At 40.3% G+C, this 26,651-nt stretch overlaps 1 protein-coding gene across 1 annotated transcript in view; it reads right to left on the bottom strand.

The window, feature by feature from the left end:
• Window positions 1–19,559, bottom strand: part of sgk1 (serum/glucocorticoid regulated kinase 1) — a 39,716-nt gene extending 20,157 nt beyond the window's left edge. Inside the window, exons 1-3 of the mRNA XM_074614889.1 lie at window positions 19,092–19,559; window positions 18,383–18,588; window positions 13,785–14,021 (exon numbers count right to left, since the gene is read on the bottom strand). Coding sequence (XP_074470990.1) covers window positions 13,785–14,021; window positions 18,383–18,535 — 390 coding nt within the window. The 5' untranslated portion in view covers window positions 18,536–18,588; window positions 19,092–19,559. The remainder of the gene's footprint in view (window positions 1–13,784; window positions 14,022–18,382; window positions 18,589–19,091) is intronic.
• Between the last annotated feature and the right edge of the window lie 7,092 nt (window positions 19,560–26,651).

The following is a 26,651-nucleotide window of genomic DNA, read 5'->3' as shown; positions in this document are numbered from 1 at the left end:
AACAGAAAATATTCACATTTAAGAAGCTGGATTCAGATATTTGTTTTTCTTTGAAAAAATATTTAAATCGATTATCAAAATAGTTGGCGATTAATTTAATAGTTGACAACTAATCGATTAATGGTTGCAGCTCTAAAACCATGTGGAATAAAAGCAACAAACTACGACAGCTTGAGTCAACACCTTCACTTTATGAGTAAAATATCTGAGGGTCACATTTGCATTGCACAGGAGGCAGTGAATGAGTTTAGCAGTAATCTCCTCTGGTGTGACAGCTGCGCTGACACACTCTCCTGAGGACTTTTCATCACAAACAGCTCTTCTGAATCATTCAGCATGTGACAGGCAAACGCTGACTGAATACATATCGTGGGCATAAACCAAAAAAATACCTTTTAAGCACACATGCACAGGAGAGAGAAGGAGGTGTATAGGAGAGAGAAAAATAAGATACATGGGACAATGGCAGCTATACGGTCAAGGCACGCATAGTTCTTGAGGAAACCAAATTGCATAGGTGGATGTGTCAGTGACCCAGAGTGGCTGTTATATAAGGCAAATGGTGTCCTTGGCTCACAGAGCGAACAGGTTCAGTGACTGCAGCCATTTCAAATGAGTCTTATCAAGGCCTCTATCAGTGGCTGCTGCTCTGCTGGCCTCTACATTACCACAGCTTGGCTTGGGGAAAATGTGTGCGAGGGAGATTGTGTGTGTGTGTGTGTGTGTGTGTGTGTGTGTGTGTGTGTGTGTGTGTGTGTGTGTGTGTGTGTGTGTGTGTGTGTGTGTATTAGAGTCCAAAACTTGCAACTCTGCAAAACACATTTTCCCCGTGTGTGAATGGTTGCTCCCTTGACTATAATTATAGCTCAGTGCTGGAAGGACAGAATGGATCTAATCAATTACTGAGGCTGTCATAACGCTGAGGGTGTGTGTGTGTGTGTGTCTACTGTGAAATGAAATTGGCACATATTGATCCAAATTTGAGAAAATTGTATTGAATCAATGGGCCTATATTGCTGTTTAGGTATTAAAGGAATAGGTCAACTTTGTTTGGGAAATATGTTTATTCGCTTTCTGTTGGAGTTACACAAAAAGATACCACTTTCATATCTGCCCGTTATGCATAAGGATACAGCCAGCGGTCGGTTAGCTTAGCTCAGCACAAAAACTGTGAACAAATGGGAACAAACAGCCAGCCCGGCTATGCGACGTGAACTCACTAATTAACATTTTACATCTTGTTTGTTTAGTCTGTACAAAAACGTGTAAAAAAATTACAATTTGCTGTTTCTCGGGTCTGAGCAGTTGCCAGGCAACCAGTGGAGACTCATATAGAAGTTACTGCTCCCAACCAAAAGAAATAGGCACATAACTCCCCATAAAACAACAAATTGTCATTTTTATGCTTTGGTTTTTTGTACGGATTAAACAAACAAGACATAACGTGTTAATTAGCGAGCTACATATACACTGTTAGGCAGATTTTTTGTTACCTTCGGACAGAGCCAGGCATAAGTTTGATTCTGTTTCTCCTAATTGTTTACTTCTTTTAAATTTACATGGCTATATTTTTCTTGCATACTAATTCATAGCTTTCTATATCTCAAATGCATATGTATTTACATATTTATTGCTAACTACTAATTATAAACATGAAGGAAGTCTAGGACAGCGTGGAGGTATCTGTGTGTGGGTCATAAACTTTGTTTCTCTAGGCAACATTTCATCATAGTTATGTATATACAGACCCATAAACTGCTCTTTATTAGACTGAACTGTGCATGTTTATCATGCAAGTGATCCTATATTGTATGGCCTTTTACTGAACCTTGTTCCAGAGAAAGTACCATGCATTCCTCCAGTGGGTAAGAAAATATGTGCACAGGAAGTATAACACACACAGACAAGCACATAATGCATGCCATCTCCAGATTCCCCTTCCTCTTAACCCCTTTCCCTGCCCTTTGACCTAGTTTCATGCTGCGCCCCATTGAGACAACAGTGGTCCCACTATTACTTAGGTTGCATAAGGCCTGTCCTATAAGATATGTCCTTTCACCTCATAAACTCAGGATGTATTACAGGGGGAAATTCTCACATTAAGACCAGGATGTACACATCACCCTCAAAGTCCCACAAATCAAGAAATAAAAACATCAGGCACCACATCCAGACCCCCGTACGTCTGCCTCTTCCTCACTAATCTCTTTACATAACTGTCCTTTGCCGGTGTTCTATACACATCACCTTTGAAAAACAATCACTGACAAAGTTATGTAAAACTTTTACCTTAAGATTTGCCCTTTGCTCCCATACAGTAGTTCTAGCCATAAAATGCAGTACTGTATGATTAAGCTGCAGCTGAAAACACTGTTATCGTGAAGATTTACATCATAACCACATAACTCACACTACTACTCAACGCAACACTGAGTATACTGCCAGCACGTAACGATATTGCATAATACATCAGGTAAGGTTCTGTATAAAGTCCTTTCATATAGGGGTAGACACAATAATAGAAGCAGAGCACAATACAGTAGCCCTACAGTAAGTACTGATTTAATGAAGGTACTTTTAGGGCCACAGTTGTAGTTGTTGGGCAAATTCTTGTTAAAGGGGTACTCAACTGATCTTACACAAAGGGTCATAAGGTGGATGTCTGTTTGGATCATAGACTGTATATAAGAAGTGGACATAATCAGTGTGATGTCACCCATTGGTTTGTGGACTGCCATTTTTAAGCCTCAGGTTCGGCATTTTGGCTATCGACATCTTGGTTTTCGGCCGTCACCATCTTGGTTATTTGCAACCAGAAGTGACGTGAGAAGGTGGACTTATATTCAACCGAACAATGAATAAGACATTTTTATGAGACTAAAAATATTACAATTTACTTTCATGAACTGAAAACACACTGTCAAAGGGTTAAATTTGTAAGACGAAAACACGGACAACTCCAGATAAGAAGCGACCTGTCAATCACACGGTAGCCACGCCCTTATGCATACCCTTTATCGTCTATTTTACTCTAAATGGGACCATAATTTACTAGATGAACATCATGCTGTATTAAAGAAGACTTAAAACTAGCGATTGAGACCATAAACTCAATACAATCTGACTTATTTTTGCAACCAGAAGAGTCGCCCCCTGCTGGCTATTTAATAGAATGCAAGTTTAAGGCACTTCTGCACTGACTTCACTTTTCAGACCCCGGAGTCAAAAAGTATAGAAGCAAAGAGACGAAAATCTGGAGTTTTTTTTTTACAACAGCAGCTGCCGCCATTATGGACTGAAAACGCTTATTATATTTATAACATTTTATTGTTCAACACAGGTTAATAAGTGGCTAGTATACTGTATAGCGTGCAGTACCTGGTAATAATCATTGGACATTAAGCATTGGTAGACTGATATAAGTCTATGATAGAATAAATAAGGTATTAACAGAGACTCAAATGACTAAGTTGAGTTTTAGTAGAGTTTTTTGTGTTTGGATGGTCCAAATTTATTTTAAAAAATCATAAAAGCTTACATACAGTATACTGCTAATTAATACTCAATATGAATGATTTCTATAGATCCCTTTATAACTGTGATTTACAGTCAGAAAAAACACAATGACATTTGCAAAGTGAGAAAAACAGCACTGACAGTGTTCAGACCAGCAATGACTAAAAGACCAATCTGACAAAAAAATATATAGTTTGCTTCTTTAAACTGGTATTTATAGCTGCTGTATTGCATCGTAAGGTGTTTCTGTTATTGTGTGTTATTAACCAGCCAATGGCCCTCTTTCCCGGTAACCCCCTTTTTGCCTCGTCCTGCTTATCCCTCCCTGTCCTCTACCAGCTCCCCTTGGTGTGTTACTCCACCTCTAACAAGCTGTGTGACGTCCCACATATGTCTGAGCATCAAAGAGTAATGAAATGAGGGAAAGGCGAGGGAGCATGGGTAGGGGGGGGGGAATCATAAAGTAGAAGAAGGGAATGAGGTGCGAGCGGAGATATGGAGACAAAGAAAAATATGTTTGAAAGACGAAAAGATAAATAGAAAGAATGAGAGTGCGAGATAGTCTTACATAAGACGTCCCATTCCCTGTCAGAGATAAGACTTTGCTCATTAACACCAAGGTCACTGCTCTTTCTTCTCCCTTTCTTTTCCTCGCTTCTGTTTCCTAGATCGCAAAACACAGTTTTTTTAAAAAGAATAAGGGAGGGAGGGGAGTCAGATCCAAATGGGTAGAGAGGGAAAGATGATTCAGGCAGTCCAAATGGAATTCAAATTCCAACTACAGTATGTCCCACGTGAGATTAAGCCTCCGAAATATTGTTCAGAGAAAGAGAGAGAGGGAGAGTCAACCTGAAAAACGAGAGCGATTATCTGAGAAACAAGACAGCAGGACGGAGAGAACTGCAATGTTATTGTTGAACAGGGGAACGCACTAAGGGGTAAGTTTGGGATTTCAAGATTGAGATATTGACCCTAAGCTGCTTTTCAGCCATGTTCATCCTCAGGGAGCGCTGAGGTCTCTGAACCTCGACTTCCTGGCAAACACTAATAGGCATAATCATGGTCATCCACTGTGCCTCAATCCCTGCATTTTTTCTTCTAAATTAAAAAGCTGCACTCTCTCTGGACTTTCTTACTATCTTCTCCCAACATTTCTCATTCTTTTTGTCATTTCTATAAAACAGGGAGAGAAGAATATATCTACGTGGCACGGAGCCTATTTGCTCACTGCTCGGGCTATTATGAGATTTTCGTCGTTCGCCATTGTTTTGACATTAAGCCTCACCTCCTGTCTCTCTGAGATAGTCAAACATTTCAGATTGCATGAGCACACTTTGACTAAATTGGCCAAAGGTGAAAACATTGGAACACTGACTTTAAAAGCACTGCGAAATATATTCACATTTTCACGGCTCATCTTATTTGAGACGTTTGAGGGTAACTATCTAATTTTACAAAATTTACTGGATGCCAACTTTGTCTTGCATAATAAAATTGGATATTAATTTCACAGATATTTGTGAATGACTACTGTATACTCATAAACACGAGTCTACAGCTACATCAAACGACCCAAAGCATGTGTCTATACTTCTGCATAGGGGCTGTCCTCGACCAAAGAAATTCTTAGTCGACTAACACTCATACAATTGGTCAATTCGATTAGTTGATTTAATCGACAGACAGTTTCTCCACTAAGAATCACACAAAAGCACCACTTTAAATCTTGTGTTTACCAGAGATGTGCTCATAAGTTTATTAGAAATAAGTCATTCAGCATAAAAAAAGCATAAAAAATGACTAATTGACTGCAGAAATCTTAGCTGACTAAGACCAAAACGTCCAACTAGTCAACTAACCGACTAACAGGGGGTAGCCCTGATTCTGCAATTGGATATCAGTGCTATCTGTCCTTTCAAAACACAGGTTTCACAGCATACCAATAGATTTTATATGTATTTTCCATCTTGACTATAGATTATTTCATTTTTTTTGTTGCTGCATGCCATTGGATTTTTCAAGGATTTAGAACCACAAAACCAAAATGACATCTCAAGGTTGACCTGAACTGGAAATGGAATAACAGTATAACACCAATGAGTCCGAGCCTTTCACAGCACAACAAAATGCAGTATGTAATCACAAAGCACAACTACAATAGCTTGTTGTACACCATGCCATGAGTAAGCATATTGTCTATGTGGAAGCAGGTCAACTCGCAAGCTTAGTTGTCGAGTATGTGAGCCATAAGCTCCCAAAACCTCAATGCACTAAGCAGTTTCAATAGAGCTGAGTGTGTGAATGGAAGTTACACTGCATAGTCACGGTGCTGCTGAGCCTCTGTGGCGCAGCAGTTTCTTGGCATTAACTGTGGAACATCAAGATGGAAGAGATGGGATTAGCCGGGTTCTCAGGGTAGATTAGAACAACAATAATTCCCAAATTCCCTCACAATGAGACTCGGAAGGGAGGATGCTCCCTTTTTTTTTCTTCTAGTGGGCCAATGTCGGCGGAGAGAACGGGGGAGGAGTATTGATGCTGGTGGATCTCCCCGATACGTGGGGGAATTAAGCCACAGGAGGTGTAGAAACTGATACAGAATCTGTTACCGGTCTTTTGAGTCTTGTGAACATGCAAGTCAGTGATTATCCACTGAATGTATCCTACATAGTCCATTTTATCTCAGTTAATACACCTAACCATCAGTCATATTATCAGTTGTCCTCATCGTTAACCCCTTTCTTCAAGCACCCATGCACTGAAACTCGGAAAGTATTATCAAAAAATAAAACTTCCCTTGACATTTCACCACACTACATGAAGTCGTGCAGATGTATATCTCTCTCTATGTACGCCGAATGCCTTTGTTATCTGTATCAAACCAGACACAGATTAGTCAGGATGGCTCTTTACATCACAAACAACCTGCCTTCCTTCTTCAGCTCCCCTGTAGCTTGTTAGAGCTAGAGAGTAAAACGCAACAAAGCTAATTCACACATCCTCCTTCGTCACGACAAATCCAGGAAACTGCAGCCAAGGTATGAAGTGCCTTCTGTATTCATCTCCTTTTTTTGTGCTTTGGCAAGAGAAAGCCTGCAGTAGCAACGGTTGGAAACCAATGCATTGTGCCATTTTAGGGTGTGTATATACATCCTCTGTGAGCAAGAAGAGCGATCACGCAAGAATTTCAAGTTTATTACTCCAACCACATTCTTCCACTGCCAGAGCACTTGGCTCTGGAACAAAAGAATAGCGAAGGATTAGCAGTTTTCCATTGCTAAGTGTATGCTAAACAGTGGTAGCTTAGAACTACTTTCCAATCCCTGAGAGAGATCCCTCATTTAAATGCTGCTTAAATATGTTTAAATCAGAGGAGAGAAAAACAACATGAGTCATAACAATAAGGAGGGCAGTGGATGATGGTAGAGAAATAACAAGGTTGTGAAGGATATAGGGCATGATTTTAATAGAAGTAAAGGTTTTCAACAGACTACCAGCTGACTCTGTCAGGTATTGCCAGGAGGACAAGAAGGAGCTGGAAGTTTGCCAAACTGATTCAAACTGGCTTTATACCCAACGCTTAGCTGGCACCTCACCAGTTTCATTACTAAGCACAGAGTTTGAAAGACTCAGGGGGTTCTGACTTGTGGCATGAATATGAATATGTTCCGAGGTCTTTAACAAGGAGAAAAGAAAGTTTGGAGTCAATTAGCTGAACTATTTAAAAGAATACAAACAGAAGTTTGGACTGAGAGGCATTTCTCCTTGGTATTGGTACAATATGCATGACAAGCCAACCACTCGGAAAGGGATTTTTGCTCCCAGTGCTCTCTGCGTAACTCTTTGTATCAAATATAATTGGACCTTGTGGGTTGTTCCTCTTAATTCCTTCTTATTCCCAATACAAGCTTAAAAACCGCTTTGGCAGTTATGCAATTCATGGTAAATGCAACTAAAGCTGGAATTCAAGTGAGGTTTTTCTAAAAGGTAACCTGTTTGGCAAGTGAGGAGAGGACTAAATGTTGCTTTGGAGAGACACAGACAACATAGTTCATGAGTTCACTAGGTGCACATAGTTATCCAATACAACAGCCCTGCAAGAAATCATACAGCTTTGCTGAGACTGTGCCAGGGAGTCCTTTTGTAAGCTGCAGTTTGTTGGTTTCATAATACTGAAATATGTTTCTTATATTGACCTAAATATTGGTGAAAAACACAAATCAAGATTTTCCATCCAGAGTTCACAGTTTAAATTTAAACAGCTGCTGGAGATGGCTGGAATCCAGAGTTTGTGTCCTTGAAAGCATCATCAGCGGAGTGCTAGTAAAAGGTCACCGGTGAAGCGTGGCGATCTTTGAATATGACACACAAGTGATTAACCATATTCTCCAATAATAGGTGATCTACTGCCTCTCAGTATGCACAGGTAAAGCACGTCACAGATAAGATTACGTCAAGAGCTAAAGTCTGAAGTTCAAAGTCCAGCAGAATCGTATTCTCACATTAGAACATGTGAACCATAAAAGTGGGAATTCTTTTCTAACAGATTTTTTAACAGCCAATATGTGCAGCCAAAGTTGAGGGCATTTCTACTTCTAATCCTCCTGAATTCTCATCTGATTAAGCACCTGAATTGCATTTGCACTCTTCATCGACTGACTTGACAGGATCTTTGAATGAAATCAGTCCACCATCAATTGCCTCGTCCTGGTCTCATTCACTGCCTAGGACACAATGCATTAGCATTGGTGGAACAGAGCTTAGCCTGCAGGGCCTTGTCACTGCTGAGGGAGAACAAGAGAGGTGGATTTGTCACAGGTCGTCTCCCTCGGTTTTGTCACTGTGGAGAACGAAACCGGTACGGCCAATTTCTACATGAGAAACCCGCTCTTTAAAAAAACATCACTGATCATCTGAGCCGGTGTGTTTTTGAACTGTGACGACAAAGGTACATGATCAAGCTTTTAATTCCAGCTGACTAACAAAATGTTAACGAGATGAGATCACCTCACCGACAAATGAGGTTTCTAGAAATTCATATGCAGTTTTTCCCCCTCTACTTTGCCACCACTCTCAGCTGAGATTTAATCAATAGTCGACGACATCTCACAGGCTGCATGGGAGCAGATAAAAATCACTGTTCTTCTTGGACACGCTTGGCTTCTCTCATCTCTTTGGATTTCTTCACCCCTTGTCTTTTTTGTTCCCTTCCTGCCTTCCTTCCTTCCTCCCTCCTCTCTCTTGCATGACTGATTTTGGACAGTAAACACAAATGGGAACAGTGCAGGTCAGGCTTTCCTGGACAAAGTTGGTGTTTAAACCATAGCAAATACACTGACTGATTAACAACACCATCACCTGATCCATGCACAAAACAGGCCATGAGGAAATGGAAATAATGCCATAAGCAACTTCGATAACGGCTATGAACTCATGTAATACATAATGTAAAGATAGTAGGGCTGCGGAGGTTAACACGTTAACGCAAATTAGTTTGAACAGCACTAATTTCTTTAACGCATTAACGCAACTCACAATTTTTAGATTAGAACGGGCTCAGTTTAAAAAATCCAGAGTGAAGACACTGGCAAGATATGAAACGAAAAAAAACCTAAAAAAATTCATTGGTACCAAACATTTCATGCTAGCTTGTTGCGAAGGATGCTAAATAACGCTCCAAACGTACACTTGCGAGGAAAAACTGTCATGGCCATTTTCAAAGGGGTCCCTTGACCTCTGACCTCAATATATGTGAATGAAAATGGGTTCTATGGGTACCCACGAGTCTCCCCTTTACAGACATGCCCACTTTATGATAATCACATGCAGTTTGGGGCAAGTCATAGTCAAGTCAGCACACTGACAGCTGTTGTTGCCTGTTGGGGTTGAGTTTGCCATGTTATAATTTGAGCATATTTTTATGCTAAATGCAGTACCTGTGAGGGTTTCTGGACAATATCTGTCATTGTTTTGTATTGTTAATTGATCTCCAATAATAAATATATACATATATTTGCATAAAACAAGCATATTTGCCCACTCTCATGTTGATAAAGTATTAAATACTTGACAAATCTCCCTTTAAAGTACATTTTGAACAGATCAAATCGTGTGATTAATTTGTGATTAATCGCAATTAACTATGGACAATCATGTAATTAATCGCGACTAAATATTTTAATCGATTGACAGCCAAAAAAATAAAATAAAATAAAAGAGCGATTTTGCTGTTATGTCTGTTTATATATCATGTTGTTCTTTAGATTAGAGCACGCAATCTAACATGTTATAGGAGTTCCCCTAAGATTCTAAAAAAGTACTGAATCTATGTGACAAGAGAGATAACATGCCAGGACAACCATCAGTCAGCAAAAGTTGTTGTTCTTTCATGTTCTTTTCATTTTTGATTAAGTCTTCATCAAGAACAGTAAGGGCTTTATGTAGGAGATTAGAGGAAAGGCTGTGTTTGCATTAGCTTTGTGTGTGTGTGTGTGTGTGTGTGTGTGTGTGTGTGTGTGTGTGTGTGTGTGTGTGTGTGTGTGTCGTATCTGACAGTCTGATGTTGCGCACACAGGATAGTACAGGACGTCCTTATCAGGAGGATTTATATGCTTTTGATTTCTGGCCATGCTCAGGCGCTGGGGCAGATGCTCTGACCTCATCCTCTACGTTCTAATAAAAGTGTCCTCTCAGCTCCTCTCATCTCTCTCTCTCTTTATCACGGCTGTTTCCTGTGTTTATGTCTCTCCTCTCAGCTCCACCAATCCCTCAACTCTTATCATTTTTCCTCTCTGGTTATTACTGTTTACCCTTTGTCCATTTTTAATTCTAATTTCCTCCTAATTACTCATATTTCCTTCTAGTAACAGTAAACCTCTCCTCCTGTCCTCCCTTGTTTTATCTGCAGTTATCACCCCATGGAAAAAGGCACTATAAATTCAGTACACCGATTTCATAATATAATAAGATCAGCGCCATAAAGTTGGTCTATATTTAGCTTTGGCTGTGATAAACTAAAGCAGTGGCAGATGGGGTGAAGGCTATGCAAAGCACTGGGTCAAGGCTACGCTAAGCTACCTGCATTTTAAATGGTGCTGATGCTTCGTAATTAGAAAAACAAAAAGCTGCTGTGATGGATTTTCAATGAGGAGGGGGCGGTGGAGGTGGACAATCTGTCAGGGAAGCCTTTTTGGAGAGAGAACAACATAAGTAGATATACTTATATTTATTCAAATATTTCAGATTTCATGATTTATTTATTTTTCTGCCTCTAAGGGGTTAGTGAAAACTTTAATTTCAGTTCATATGCAGCTCCTCTGGCAGCAAACAACCGCATTTCGTGGCCAAGTACAGCTTAACAAATTCAAAAGCTTCTGCTCACAATGAGTGTAACGCAGAAAAGCTAATGTTGAGCATTCAGTATTCGACAATACAGGACACTTAAGGCAAAATAACGTACTTCTAGATTTACAACAGCGTACAAAAAATAAAGAATGAAGAGCATCGTGTGACAAATGTCCTATGAGCTTTCCCTTCTGTCTCTTGCACACTTAAGAGCAGGCCTATAAACTGACACCGTCTGTCAACGTCTGGCGTCCTATTCATCTCCTCCTCCTCTAAAAAATGTGACAGCAGCCTCTCGGCGTCATCACCCCACTTTTCTTAAGTCTGAGACACTTGTTAGACAGCGACTGATACGGTTCACTTTGATGGGGGCTGACAAATTTCACAGCGAAGCTTCGCTCATTTGCATTCGAGTCAGGACGTGGGTGGCCTCCTCGAGCACGGAGCGGCGCGTTTTGGCATGGGAGGGAATATGTTTCTGTTACCGCTCCATTTGTTGAACAAGTGTCACGCTCTGCGAGTGTTCGGCAAGCCATGAGGGCCTGAGTGTGTGAAGTGTTTGGACAGAGTGTGCCAAGATATGGTACAGAATGTGGCGAAGAGTACGGAACATGACGTCTGTGTGCTGAGGTTTTTGTCGTGGAGTATTTGGCAACAAAGTCAAATAGAGGAAGGGAGCATTTCAGCCCATATTTAGGTTGTGAATGCAACTGCCACTGTATGTTGTAAGTTTCCAGTTTAAATTCGGTCAATCATTGATTGAGTCTTACCACATTGGAGTAGCTACTATAGGTCAGTCCAGTTTAACTCCACATTGGCTGTGCATGGACTTCACACACTCTGCAGTGAAAACTATGACTCACCACAGAGCCCCATCCTCTTTAACACCCCTCAGCCTGCTCCAAACTCACCGCAACACCCATTAATCCTACACACACACACACACCGGTTATCTCCGGTGAGACATTAGTGACAGATCTATTGGTTGTGAGGGCAAGAGGTGGAATTTGTGGAGAGATAGAGGGAGACACAACTGCCTGGAAGAAAACCAGAGCAAAATGAAACTAAATGAAACTAAAAGGTGCTGGAGTGATGGACAACAACAACACGGTCCTGTTTTATATTCCTACACGATTCAACGTTTCTCGTTGCACACGCGCTCACATGCAAACACACGCGGTACACAGTGTGGCTTTGTCTTGCTGGGACATTGATGACTCATTCTCTCCTGTCGCCAATGGGACTGGAGAAACACAAACATACGAGCGAGGAACCACTTGATGGGTATGATGATTGATAGGAGTGGGATGGCTATTATGATTGCAGTTGCAAGGACAACCTGGACACCTGCAGCAGCGTTAGAATGAATGGACTGGTGTGTGTTTGGACAAGGCGTTGGTTGACAGCCTTGCACTGGTGTTTTGCTTAATTTTTTATACAATGTTCATGTTCTCTGCTGAATATATGCCTCCTGCTGTAATTTTAGAAAGACCAGCCCGTGGTGAGCAACAAGTGCAAAGTTTAAAAAAAAAAAAAAACGCCCCAGTCTTCTTAGTGTTTATGTTACATAACAACACTCATGGTAGAGCTTAAAGGGCGAGTAAAGATAAACTAAACAATGTCTAGAGTCCTGTTAATACCTAATTTGCTTCTTTGACTTCTTTTAATGAGCGCTAATGGGCAAACAGAGGGAGCTGTAAAAATGATTGCTGTTACGGAGTGTGTTAGTTGCACCTGAAGGTCAGAGGAGGAGATTTGTGGTGAGAGGATGGCGGGATGAGACGGTGGTAGAAATGCAGAAAAAGCATCACAATATCACATATACAGTATATTGGACGTACTTGTTCCACTGAATTTACAGTATAGAGAGCTGAAGTGAATTTATGAGTTCTTCAGAATAAAATGGTTTAGATAATCTGGCTAAACTATTTGGTTTGTTCAATTTGTCTGAATGTCTGACTCAGTGGTTCCCAACCTGGGTTATCGGGACCCATCGAAGAGGTCACGAGATAAATCTGAGGGTTCATGAGATGATTAATGGGATAGGAAAAGCAGCATCGGGCCGATACTGACTCAAATAGCTATCGGGTACCAGTGACAATGGGGCCGACCTCTTCAATTCATTTCTATGTTTATATACTATATACATTATGTACTGGAATTTCAATTGCTGGTTAAGTTTTGACCAATTTATTGATGCATTAAAAAGATTTACACTTTAATTTACGTTCCCGTTAATTTTGAAAAAAATGTTACCAAGCTGCTTGAGAATTATGTATTATTTTAATAATAAATAACCATTCAATAATATTATATATATGTATTTATTTGTTACATGTTGTTGTACAGCTAGGAAAGCAATGTTTAAGTCCAGCCTGATGTTGCCCTTCCACACAGTGGGGCGTACAGCTTGTTAATTAAACCTCTGGTATCAGATCGGTACTCAGTATCAGCCGATGCTGATCAGACCAGGTTTCGCTATCAATATCGGGACTGAAAAAGTCAGAACGGTGCATCCCTAGAAAAAAAAAGTTATTTCTCCAGACATCCCTCTAAAATATTTGCTTTTTTACTTGTGGATTATTGAATACCTTTGCATTTTCAAATACAGATTGCTTTGTTTTAGGGACCGCTTGTTTCTTTGTTTGTCTTTGGTAAGGTGTTATAATCGATAGAAATGATGACCAAGCTATGAAAATAAGACCTCAAGTTGTATTCAACTTTACCCTTCAAATGAAGACTGAGCATATTACTCACTGCCAACAGCTGTGTGTGTGTGACGGAGGTGACAAATGATGCTGCAGTTGATTGTGTGTCACAGTAAAGTGTGACATAATGACTGACTACTCACGCAAATGCATTCATTGACACTCTCTCTCTCTCTCTCTCTCTCTCTCTCTCTCTCTGTGTGTATTTGTTTTTACCTTGCATCCTTTGCTTTTGTCATGGCCGCTGGTTTGCCCACTGGCAGGGCATGGCGAGCACGGCTCCTGGTGGTAGTACTGTCCGCCCTGCAGGCCGCCGTAGTGACAGCAGCCGTAAGGCGAGGGGAAGTGCGTGTACCACAGGTCGTCGGCCAGCGGACACTTTGGACACGGGTGGAGGCCTTTCCCTTGGGCCTTCTCCACGCTCACCTTGGGGTTCCTCATCCACCTTCGTACCTGCATGGGAAAGAAGCGCTCAGGTCAAAACCAGTTTGAGAAATAAATTTTTTTTTAGAAGAAAAAGGTTGGTTGGATCTCACTTCTACTTTGTACAAACACACACTGTCAGCTCTGCCAGCTGCAAACCTTCGATGAGAAGAGTTTCTCATGTTATCCCTGATTACATGTCATTTCAAGTGACACACACACACACACACACACACACAGAATTACACTTAAGTGAGGAACAGATTGCTTCTCTGCTCTGCACCCACACCAGTTGCATGTATGTGACCTTCAAATATGACAAAGAGTGCCATCTATCTTGTCAAAGTTTCTTCAAAATCTTTGCCTTTGACTCAACTCGCTTGTCTCGCTTTAAGGTCGACAATACTTCAGAGAGCTCTCCCTGCAAAAGCGAACTTCAAACCAACCGCACGTGACTATTATGATGAATTAGCACAATTTAAAACCCTTCTACATCCTCGTCACTAAAAGATGTTCACATTACGCAGCCGTACGGTAATAAAAACAAAAAAGAGTGAGACGTTGTGTTTCATGGTGAGATATCACCGACACATGTTGGTGCATGCGAGCACAGCATTGCATACACACACATCTCTCCTGCAGTGACTAAGGCTTCCCAGAAAAGCACTGTCACTAACCATCAAATCTGGTGTGTGAGTGTGTGGGTTTTGGGGCAAGAAACATGGAGGAGAGGTGGTTAAAGTGGAGAGAAAACAGAAAAAAGGGGCACATGGGAGACAGAAGGAGAACGACGGGGAAAGAAAAGCGAAATTTTCATGAGAAGCCTTGAGAAATCTGGTCCTGCTGCGTGAATCGAACATTTAGCAAACACACACCGCGGGGGCAGTATAGCCTCTGTGACTGAGCAGCACAGAGTCCAGACAGCTGTGACACACACACACACACACACTAAGACTGAATGCCTAAGTCGAAGGGTAGCCAGACAGCATGTCAAGGCACGTCGGCTCTAAAGGAAAACAGTCTTGGAAAAACACTCCAGCAGGTCAATACAAAAACAAACCAGCCACTGTGAGGACTAGCTCATACAAGTCTAATGACATGCACCTAAAATAAGAGTAGGCGGGATTGACGTTACATCCAATTACAGGATTCTTCCCGTTCTTATTTGTCATCCTATTCAAAGCAGAGTGAGAAATGTTTTGGCATTACCCCCAGTGGATCAAACGCTGCACTGTCATACCGCTTGTTTAACATGTCCCGCTGACCGTGAAACTGATGAGAGGTGTCTGCTGAAGCTTACCACTTATTCACCTCAGACACAAAAACACGGTGCATCGTGGCAGCAGGAATGTGTTCTCCTTTTTGTGGCCCACTTAAAAACCTCAGTGAAGAGCTATACTTCATCTTTTTGATGGGGCTTTTTTGTCCATGTGTCATATCTCAAAAGCTGCTGACTAATTTTGATGCAACTTCAGGGAATTGTTGCATTTCAAACTTTCCCGTATTGCCCAAATGTCTAATCAACAATCAATATGTACAGTCCAAATTCACAGACAAAAAAACACACACACAGAGACATTGATTTTACATTTCCTTCCATTATTTCCCTTACTCATTTGTATGATATAGTGCTCTGTCTGGACTGCTCTCCCCATTATGTAATTAGGCTTCTTTAGACACAAATAGAGAGACAAATAAACCCCTAACAGCAGCAGGCATTGATTCGGATTTGAGGCTGTGTGCTGATGCATATCTGGAAGCTTCTGTTTTTCTTTTTAGGGTGGAGCCCAGAAGGAAAGTCAGTTTTATACAAAATATATGCAAAAAAAAGGCAAAAAGAGCTAAAGATGTATCATACGTAGATGTATAGATAGATCCTCAGGCTCTTAATTACTGATTCATATTTAAATTAGTTTTTTTTAAATCCCATGGGAGACTCACCGCAGCAGAATGTGCCTGTGGGAGTGCATGTGTGTTTGTGCGTGGGTGTTAACACAACACAATCTGCTCATATTAACCGGCCGAGTCATCAGGGATCCACACCATACTGTACGCCATCTGAGACCAACAACACTACTGCGAGCAAGATCACACATCGATGACACAACCGGAAACATATCTAAAGCTACTCAGCAACTTAAAACCTTTTTACCTATTTATCAAGCACATAACTGATTGTTTCCAATTAGATGTCATCCTGGAACATATTCCCTCCCTAAGGCTGAAAATGTGGTAACTTGAACATAATAACCGGTGCAATAAAGCCTTACTTTATCATCTGATTTATCGTATTACACTGTTTGGGTAATGGAAAATAATAACGTTGCACCATATTCCCAGAGCAATACAGTGATTATTGAGTAAATGCATCAATCTGCTTCTCTTCCGCAAGCTGGAAGTAATGTTAGTTATTTCCTTCCCATCATACCCCGCAGTCATATTGCTCAATGTTTTTCTTTTGATCTCATGTAAATCGGCGGCAAATTATTCAGATGTGAGGGAGCAGAAGTTGAACTGTTTGTCAAGCTTGGCATGTTTGGAGTGTAACAAACACTAATGGAGGTTTAGACGGATACAGCATATACAGTATACTGAAGCTCAGAAGTCCAACAAACTCCTGATCTCCTCATCATGTTAACAATTCATTGGATAACATCCATATGCATTACCTCTCTTTTGAAACTTTAAGCTTTTCTACTTTCTTATCTACTCTGATTTATTAAATGTAATGATTCGTATTTACTGATAAGCATTAGCATTGAGCACAAGGATTGTCAGCGTGTCACTGTCTGTTTATGGCTGGAATTAACGATTGTTTTTATCATCAATTACTCAATTATTGTAATCGATTTCTATTTGAAAAGTCAGAAACACTGACTTTTTTTTGTACTTTTACTCAAAAAATGTCTGATGATTACTGATCGCCAAATAATTCATCAATTATCAAACTAGTTGTCAATTCATTTTCTCTTTATCTATTAATTTTTCTTAGCTCTACATGTTGTTATTTTTCTAATGCATGCCATGCATACAGTTCAAGCACAGGACAATCTACTACTTTTTAATACGGCGTAGTTTGTAAAGGGTTAGCAAGTTGTAATTAATGGCTTTATTAATGTTAATAAACAGTTTATTAACGCTTTATAGTGAACGCTTTATAGGAACAACTTTTAGGTGCCTGATTGTGAAAAATCCCCCTCTAGCAAACTTTACTTTTTGCTTTTAGCTAGCTCTTTTCTTCATTTTGATGTCTCACTTAAAACAACATACAACATCCCATGAAACCTCAATTAATGGCTTTATAACATTAATAACTTCAGCGTTGGTGGCTTATTAGAAAGTGAGTAAGTTATTAATACGGGTTACGTTGAGTTTCTCACTTTAAAAAAAATAAAAAATTAAAGATCTTAAAAATTTAAAACTTAAAATAAGCCATCAGGTTTGCAGTTATAAATGTTAATCAATCATTAATAAACTGTTATTCCACTTAAACCATCTATGAGGTCATAAGTTTGATAATTTGGTCATAACTCTTCAATCAAATAGTGCAAGACATATTCATAAAAGTGTATTGCTGATGTTAATAAGTAAATATAACTATATTTGAATAAAATTGGATGGGGGGGACATCTGCAGTTGTAAATGTTTATACAGTCCTAGTTAAAAAGAGCTAGTTAATGAGACAAAGCAGTTATATTCAAGAACTAATGATTTATTCACCATAATTAAAGCCATTAGTTACAACTTATAAAACCTAAGTATGCCTGATTAGAAAGCTGTACCAAATGTCCTCCCTATGCAGTTTTGTAGTCCATTAAATCCCTGAATTGTACTTTTGTTTTTGGAAAAGTCAGCACACGCACTCAAACACAAACACGCCAACCGAGGAACCCATTTAATGCAACCCCATTAACATTACACAGGAAACGAGCCTTGTGACAGCGCTGCAGTATAATGCAGGAGATGCTGAGTGGATCCTAAACTATATAGGACCTCGCCAGCTCGGTGATGTCATGATTTCTACACAACAACAAACACTTGTGGGTTCTGTAGTGCAACAGTGTTTTGGAGCACGCGCACATGCACACACAGTAAACACAAGTACGCAGGGGAGCCGAATCTTGCGCCTGATTAGCTTTCACAATGACATCATCTCTGGCATGCACACACACACACACACACACACACACACAGAAAGAGAGAGAGGGAACACTCCGGCTGTGACACCCCCTCTCTCGGCCAACACATCTCTCACTCTGGTTGTGTAGGTGCATGTGTAGGCACACACACTCACATCCATCCCAAAATGTGTGTGTGTGTGTGTGTGTGTGTGTGTGTGTGTGTGTGTGTGTGTGTGTGTGTGTGTGTGTGTGTGCGTCACCCAAACTCACCTTCCTCTTGACAAACTGGAAAGCAGAGCACTTCTTAAAGGAAAAGGCAGTCTTTTCTCCACCTCCTCCACCTCCCCCGCCGCCTCCTCCTCCTCCTCCTCCTCCGCCTCCTCCACCTCCTCCTCCTCCTCCTCCCCCGTTCACCAGCTTCATGGCCGACACCGGCACTCCGCTTGCCTCCGTAGATCCCAGGGTGACGGACGACACTGACAGGGAGTGAAACGGAGAGAGGGAGAGTTGTTAAAAGGCGTGAGGAGAGTGCGGGACAGAAAATGAGAGGGATGCTTCTGTGTTGAGAGAGAGAGAGAGGTGGCAAAAAGAGGATGCGAGGAGGAGAGTGAGAGGAGGAGGTGGAGGTGAAGGTGGAGGAAACAGATGGACCAAAATGCAAGGGACAGAGGCAGGACGCTGTGATGAGAATGAGATTACTGGAACAACTAGGTGTCAGGATGGAGATAAAGATAGGGAGGAAGTGAGAGAGTATGCACACAAAAAGATGGAGAGAGGAAGACGAGGAGGAGGAGGAGGAGGAGGGTACCAGCAGCTCCTGTTGCTTTGAAGAGGAAACTGTTTACATTCAGTGAACTGTCTGATGTATGTGTGAAGTTTATCCATGCATGTGTAAGTGTATTCACATGCTGAGTGTGTTTATACATATCCCTCCAAAGTATGTTTATTAATGCATGCACATGCTTTCATCCTTCCATACCTTTTACTGGTGCGTTGGCTGGTTCCGCTGCAGCTTTAACAGCCTCTATTCATCCAAGGACTCCTTCCAAAAGCTGGTCCCAGATGATCAGATGCACCAACTCCTTGCTCCTCAGGTATACAGGTGTCACTGAACTATGCCCACATACCCGAAAGAGAGTGGAGAGAGAGAAGAGGATGGAGGGAGTCTGCGAGGATGTCTGTTTCAATAAGAGTGTGTGGTCACTCTGTGTGTGTCCTCAGTTGTTTGGAGTGTGCACTGTGAGTGAATGCATTGATGCCGCTGTGGTGTCAGCCTGTAAACAAACACCCAGGAAGTGTGTGTGTGTGTGTTTGGGTGTATGAGAGTGTGTGATGTGTCCAGCTGCAGTCCTCTGGTTCACACCAGCGCTACTTTATCAATGAAAGGCTCTGCAGTGAGCAAAATGCAGCCTCCACTTCTCTCTCCTCCTTCCATCTCTCTCTCTCTCACTGTCCCTCATCACCACTCTGCCCTCCCCCTTTTCCTCCGCTCGCTCATTTTTCTGCTGCAGTCGATGGCGGCACCTCCCTCTCTCTCCATCTCCCTCCTTCAATCTACCTAACCTCACTCTTCACCCCCCCTCTTTCTCTTTCCCCTGTCTCTGAAATTGTTCCAGTGAGGACTGAAGAGGACAGGGACACCCAAAAATATGTCTCCACCACAGTAAGTGTGTGAGGGTTTAATGTAGCGTGCTATCTTTCCTGACAGCTTTGGTCCTGCTGGATTTGAAACACACACAGCAAACACACACACACACACACACCTCATCATATCTGTGTTTATGCCCTTGTATGCCTCTGTACCTATAACACAGGGTTAGTTTAATTTCCTGATGTGACACCCAAGAAAGATAAAGCTGAATCCTGTTCCTTTCAAAAAAATAATATCATGTTTTCTAGTTGTGAGCTGGCTATATTGCATTAAAAATAAATAATAATAAATGAAATATTAAGCCAAAAGAAAGAACAGTTGCATTTTTTACAACCCTTTAAATATATATTTTTTTATTTTTCTTGTATTAGTCTGTCTTCTTCACTTATCAGTTAAAAGTTGATGTGTACTGAATTCACCCATGCAGGCTGTTCTTATTCACTGTTGGTACCTACGAAAAGTAATGCACTGTAATTCGTATCACGTAATTGTGAGCCAGGACGTGCAGGGCTGCCTCTAAGGAAGTCTGGTGACGTAGTATGAAGAGCGACAAGTCTGCAAACAGAAGAGTTCGGGGTGGATGGATGAGTCAGAGAAACACAGGACTTTCACACAGGAGATGTTTCTCCTGTGTGAAACCAATAGGACATTGTATTGGCAACAATCTGGCGATACGATACGTATCATGATACAGGGGTTACGATTCAATATATATCGCGATATAGTGCGATACTGTAAGTAAGGCGATATATAGCAATTTTAAAAATCTAATCTTAGGAAATCTGTCGTATAGAGAACACGCCACGATATGCATGAAACCTGAGCAAAAGAAGTTGACTTTTTTTATGCAATCAGAACATTGGAATCTGCATTCGCATTTATCACAGCCCCCATTAACATCCATCAGCACTACTTTGCAAATGAAATAAAGTATGGACTCTTTGCATGTAAACTATTAATTATTATCGTAATTTCCGATATTTTCTTACATCCCTAGAAACCAAAAGTCAACGTTGATTTATTTTACCTTACCTTTGTTACGTAACTTACGTACTTAACTAAAGCCACATACATACGTACGTTACGTAATGAACATACATATTTTACGTAAGAAATGTACTTTTTAACCCATTTAAACCCAAACCACGATCTTTTCCTAAACCTAACCAAGTAGTTTTGTTGCCTAAACAGGTTATGCACTGCAGGAGCTTGCACAGGCACACTGATTGCTTGTGTTGCTGGACCTTAGTAGGAGAACGCTCTAAAATTAAAAATAATACAAACTGTTCTATAAGTATATGTTGACCCATGATGAAGAAATTAGTTCAAACTTGACCTTTGCCGGCTGTAGCTCACAAACTCAAATGGCCTGAGGCATTTCTAGCAGCTAATGTCAAAGTGTGACTTGAATTATAATTGGGGCTGGATCCAAGGAATTGTTCGTGTGGCTTTTTTTCTTTTACCAAAACAAACTGCTCATATCTGATCAGTTCTTGTTTGGCATGAGTCAGTGGCTTATTATGGCTGGTGGGAGTGAAAACCAAGACCATTGTTCATTGAATCCACATGGTTATTAATTGTTGCTATCTCTAAATTGGTCACTTAGAGTTAGTTCAAAAGCATCCGGATTTTTAATGGAATTGTTTGACATTTAAGGAGGCGTTTATTCGCTTTCTTGCAAAATTGAGAAGGTCGATACCAATTTTACATCTCTATGCTAAATATGAAGTGAGACAGCAGGCAACTAGCTTAACTAACTTAACGCATAAACACAAGAAGAAGGGAAAAACAGCTCGCTTGGCCCTGTCCAAAGCTAAAAAATATATATATATATATACACAGCTCCCTAATTATAATGTTATGTTTTGTTTGTTAAAAGCAAGACTATGCTACTTTTGAGAGAAAAAATAACACACTCTTCCACTTAAAAATCAAAAGTTGAATTGAATAACCAACATGCCAAAATTGTCATCTGTACTCCCAGTGGAAAAAATCAAAATAAGCGTATTTACCAAAATAAACAATTCCTTTTAACATAATGCAAGAAGGTATGAAACACAGGATTAGGTACTGCTGCCTTTCACAGTCAAGTTTTATCATACTATCTGCTAATTATGTAGTAGTTGTGACCTACATTTGTGTGTGAAAAGATGTGCTCCATTGCCAGTTAACTTAATGAACAACATTTGTATTAGTAACTGTGAAGAAAATGCTGTTAAAATGCACAATTAAAATATATTGAAAAATAAATCAGGTTGCTAGAGTGTATTATTTAGTACAATAGTTACATTGGCTGGAACTGTATTGATCAAGACAAAACCAATTTAAGAGAAAGGTTAAGAAGCTCTCGCTGTGTAAATTACAAGGTGTTTCTTAATAACACTCGGCGGCATATGCGGAAATTAAACTCTCATTATGCAGCGAGCGAGCCAGTTTGCCTCAGCTTCATATTGAGATGGATGTAGCTCTCCTTTGCAGGGGGAAACAGTGACTGTGCAGTATTCACTGTAATCAGGATCAGTCAAAGGCCCAATCAACAGTGACTCATCGGTAGTGACACGGAACAATGATTGGTGAAATCAGCTTTGCACCCAGCTGCATGAAAACCCAGGGCAGCCTGTAATTTACCAACAGTGGCAAACAATGTATTTCCCTCTATAGAAAACTTCTCAGGTTTGTTTTTTGGTTTCACCAGCATCTGTTAAAACTTAATTTGCCTATAAAATATATATAATAATATTAAATATTCTTCAAACTTGATATTATGCACTTGGTTTTTATCAACATCCTTAGTCATTAGAGTTGTTTTTAACTTGAGCCCTCAAATGGTTTTAATTGAAAGGGCTGCACATAAATAGCACAAAAAGATATAAAAGATTGTTTGAGCTATTAAGTGCATTTTTTAATACTTGCCTCACTGCATCTAGTCAATAGACTAGACTAATAGTTATTCTTTTAAAAAGAAGAAAAAGGCTATTTTGGCTCTTAACATTTGAGCACCAGTGGTTTGCTTCATTGAATCCGGTCACAAGCCTAAAGGAAGACAAAAACCTAGTTTGCCAAAATATCTCCTCATAGATCTGTAAGGGCTCTAGGGGGCTATTATATAGTCTGACAGCAGCTACACTCTTACATAACCGCAACAATTTCTCACTCAAATATATAGCTCTATGGCACATAAATTATTCTGTGATCTCCCAAAAGACCCAACGATTCTCTGCTGCTCTTGTGAATTCAAATGCAGCCGATAAATAATTAATAACAAGCTTTCTTAAATGGTTCAGAGAACTGCCAAAATTATCGCAAAGTCAATAAATTATGAATTTTCCTAAAAGTGAGCTGGATGCAGTAAAGTATCATATACAAGCCCCCTCCTCCTCAAAAACAGCCCCCAACTGTGACGGCCCTGTGATAGGCTATGTGGGGGTTGGTGTTTACAGGCATTTATTATTTACCCAGAATAATCAGACAGTACATTTCCGACCGAGAACTTTTAATAGAAAGCCAAGTGAGGCTGTTTTAAGCCCTTATGATGGTCAGAGGTGGTATACACTTTCTATCTCAGGCTGCTAATGAGCTCCACTGGGCATGTTTTGATCATATACCGAACAAGACCTGGTAAAAAAAAAAAATCTCTGCTAATCCTTCTCAGCCTCTTTTAGAGAGAAAAAACACCCCGACTCGACTTGACTCTCTGATGAAACCAGCGCATCTGAGAGACATCACAGACAGTGCAAACAAAAAATGAAAAAATAATGCATGAGAAAATATTTTTTTGATTACCGGTACATTACTTTGGTTGCTCATTTTAAATCTTTTAAATATCTTTAAAATAAAAATATGTCTCCTTTAGGGCTGACAAAGTTAACGCGATAATAACCCCACTAATTTCTTTAACGCATTAACGCAACTTGCGATTTTGGAGTTTGTAGCTCAGCTGTAGGCTAAGTTTTACAGCTAGATACTGGTATCATCTGAAACTAGAAAATCTAAGGAATGCATTGGTGCCAACCATGGAATTGCTAAATAACGCTCCAAACTTGACCTCTGACCTCAAGATATGTGAATGAAAATGGGTTCTATGGATACCCACGAGTCTCCCCTTTACAGACATGCACACTGACACAGCTGTTGTTGCCTGTTGGGCTTGAGTTTGCCATGTTTCTGGACAACATTTGTAATTGTTTTGTGTTGTTAATTGATTCAATAAATATAATTACGTGATAATAACTATATACATGCATTTGCATAAAGCAAGCATATTTGTCCACTCCCATGTTGATAAGAGTATTAAATACTTGACAAATCTCCCTTTAAGGTACATTTTGAACAGATAAAAATTGTGCGATTAATTGCGATTAACTAATTAATCGATTGACAGCCCTAGTCTCCTTTCCTGCATACATTCCGAGAGATTCACTGTTTCCAGCCAAACAATGAATCACAGTGTCAAAGTCAGCAAAAGATCATCAATGGAAATCGATTATGTATCTACAAGCCATACACAGCGCAAAGAGGTCTCCACCTCTACAGCTAGTTTAGCAGTATTCACATTTGCAGCAAGTTACATTTGCAAGAAAAGAGTAAATCAACACTACAGATGAGAAGATGATGAGAAGATTATGAAAAGATGCGTCTTTGCCAGCCTATCTCCTCCTCTCTCTCTACTTTAGCCTTTGCCCTCTGACCTTTCTCAACAGCAAAACATAATGGATTTCCACTGTCCTCCACAGCTCTGCTATTCTACTCAGAGAGGCAGGGTCTGACATCTTGCCACAGTTTTTTTCTTGGCATGGACAGGCTGTTCACTGATACCCGGAAGGTGAGCTCATCACTGGGAACGATGCCCCGAGTTCCCTCCACCATGTGTACCTGACTGCATGCATCTCTGTGTTGTGCAAAAGTTGCTTTCTGACACACATTCACAGCCACCGTCTTTAGAAAAAGCTGCTCTTGACTCCGACTCACTTTCATAAATTAACCATATTCCTGCTCTACTTCCACAGGCTGCAGCATCTGAAGAAGTGCTTCTCTCATCCACCACTGCATGTTCCCTCCCACGCTGAAAATAGTAACCCTGCCTCGCGCATGTGTTGTCACAAAGCTCCCAATTCCTTCTAATCTGATTCACAGGGTGGGTGTGCATATCTGCGTCTGTATTAAAGGTGTGTCGGCATTGTGTTGGTAGGTGTTAGCGTGTGAGATTGTTAGCATATATGCAAACTGACAGCATTTGTTTGGTGTGAATAATATCAGGAAGCAAAGGTGTTGCAATGACAGAGGATCATGAAGGAAGGTATAAGAAGTAGGTGTGTGACAAAAATGTGTGTGCATGTGTAAGACTTGATTTGGACTTGCAAAAAATTACTCTCTGCTTTTTAGTCCATGAAAGTATACTTTATATACTCTAACTTACAGTACTTAGCCAATGATTTATGTATTACATAAAGAGACTGGCTCCTTTTGCTATTTGACTTGATGATTTGTGATGAGATTAAAAAAATAATAAAATGTGTTGTTCTCGCATGCCTCTACGGTGAACGGATAATCCAAAAACTTGATGAATTGAGGTAAATTCATATCAAAACATCCTTTTACAAACTCTCACAACTACAAGCCAAGTATACCTTTCTGTAGGGCTATAACGCAAGAATACTTACTTATACTTATCTTAAGTATATCTTGAAGATTAAGTAAGTAGGATTATAAACTAAATGTACTTAGACTTTTGTGTATACTCGTCAGTATAAGCCAAGTATACTTCGACGTTTCTGTATACTTGTCAGTATAATCCAAGTATACTTTGACTTTTCTGTATACTCATAAATATAATCCAAGTATACTTAGACTTTTCTGTATACTCATAAGTATAAGCCAAGTATACTTTGATGTTTCTGTATACTTGTCAGTATAAGCCAAGTATACTTCGACATTTCTGTATACTTGTCAGTATGAGCCAAGTATACTTCGACTTTTCTGTATACTTGTCAGTATAAACCAAGTATACTTAGACTTTTCTGTATACTCATAAGTATAAGCCAAGTATACTTTGATGTTTCTGTATACTTGTCAGTATAAGCCAAGTATACTTAGACTTTTCTGTATACTTGTCAGTATGAGCTAAATATACTAAAGTATGCTTTTGTTAAGTATATCTCTGATAAGTACATAAAAAGTAAACTGAAAGTATACTCTCTAATTTTAAATTCAAAAGAAGTATACTAATAGCACACTTGAACAAACTTCATTTTGGTAAGGGTGTGTGATGGTATCACAATGATTGCGAACGAGTGAAGGACTGCCACCTGCAAGTAAATGCAGACTTGGACAGGTGCAGTAAACCACATTAATTCACTCTGACAGCCACATTTGACTAATGAATAGAGTGATGAACACCATTTTGGGAGTGTGGGCGTGTTTGTGTGTCTGTGTATGTGTTTCAGTTGTACTTTTTATTAGGTGTACTTTACCTCAAGGCTCTCAAGGGCCTAAAGTCAAGCTTACTGAATCTATCATCTCCTAATGAGCAGCACGTACAGAGCCACGTGCCTACTGTTGGTGCCAGTGTGTGTGTGTGTGTGTGTGTGTGTGTGAGATGCGTAGGAGTTGGTACTGATGGTGTATCCAAAAGGAGGGATGGGTTGTGAGAGTCAAGTGGGGCTCGCACACACACGCATCCTCACGTGCCTCGTGATTGTGGTGCCTTTTTGTGAGGTTGTGTATTTTTTGTTTGCCAGGGTACAGTATACCGCGTTGGTGTGTGTGTGTATGTGTGCGTTGGTGTGCGTGGGAGGGAGTGCAGCCATGAAACAAGTCCCAGTGGGACTGACAACACTGCAGTGCTGAGCTAAGGAGACGGAGGGAAAGAACTGGAGAGGAGACAACCAA

The sequence above is a fragment of the Sebastes fasciatus genome, chromosome 18 (assembly GCF_043250625.1).
Source record: "Sebastes fasciatus isolate fSebFas1 chromosome 18, fSebFas1.pri, whole genome shotgun sequence".
NCBI lineage: Eukaryota > Metazoa > Chordata > Actinopteri > Perciformes > Sebastidae > Sebastes > Sebastes fasciatus.
This window is presented reverse-complemented; position numbering and strand designations above follow the sequence as displayed.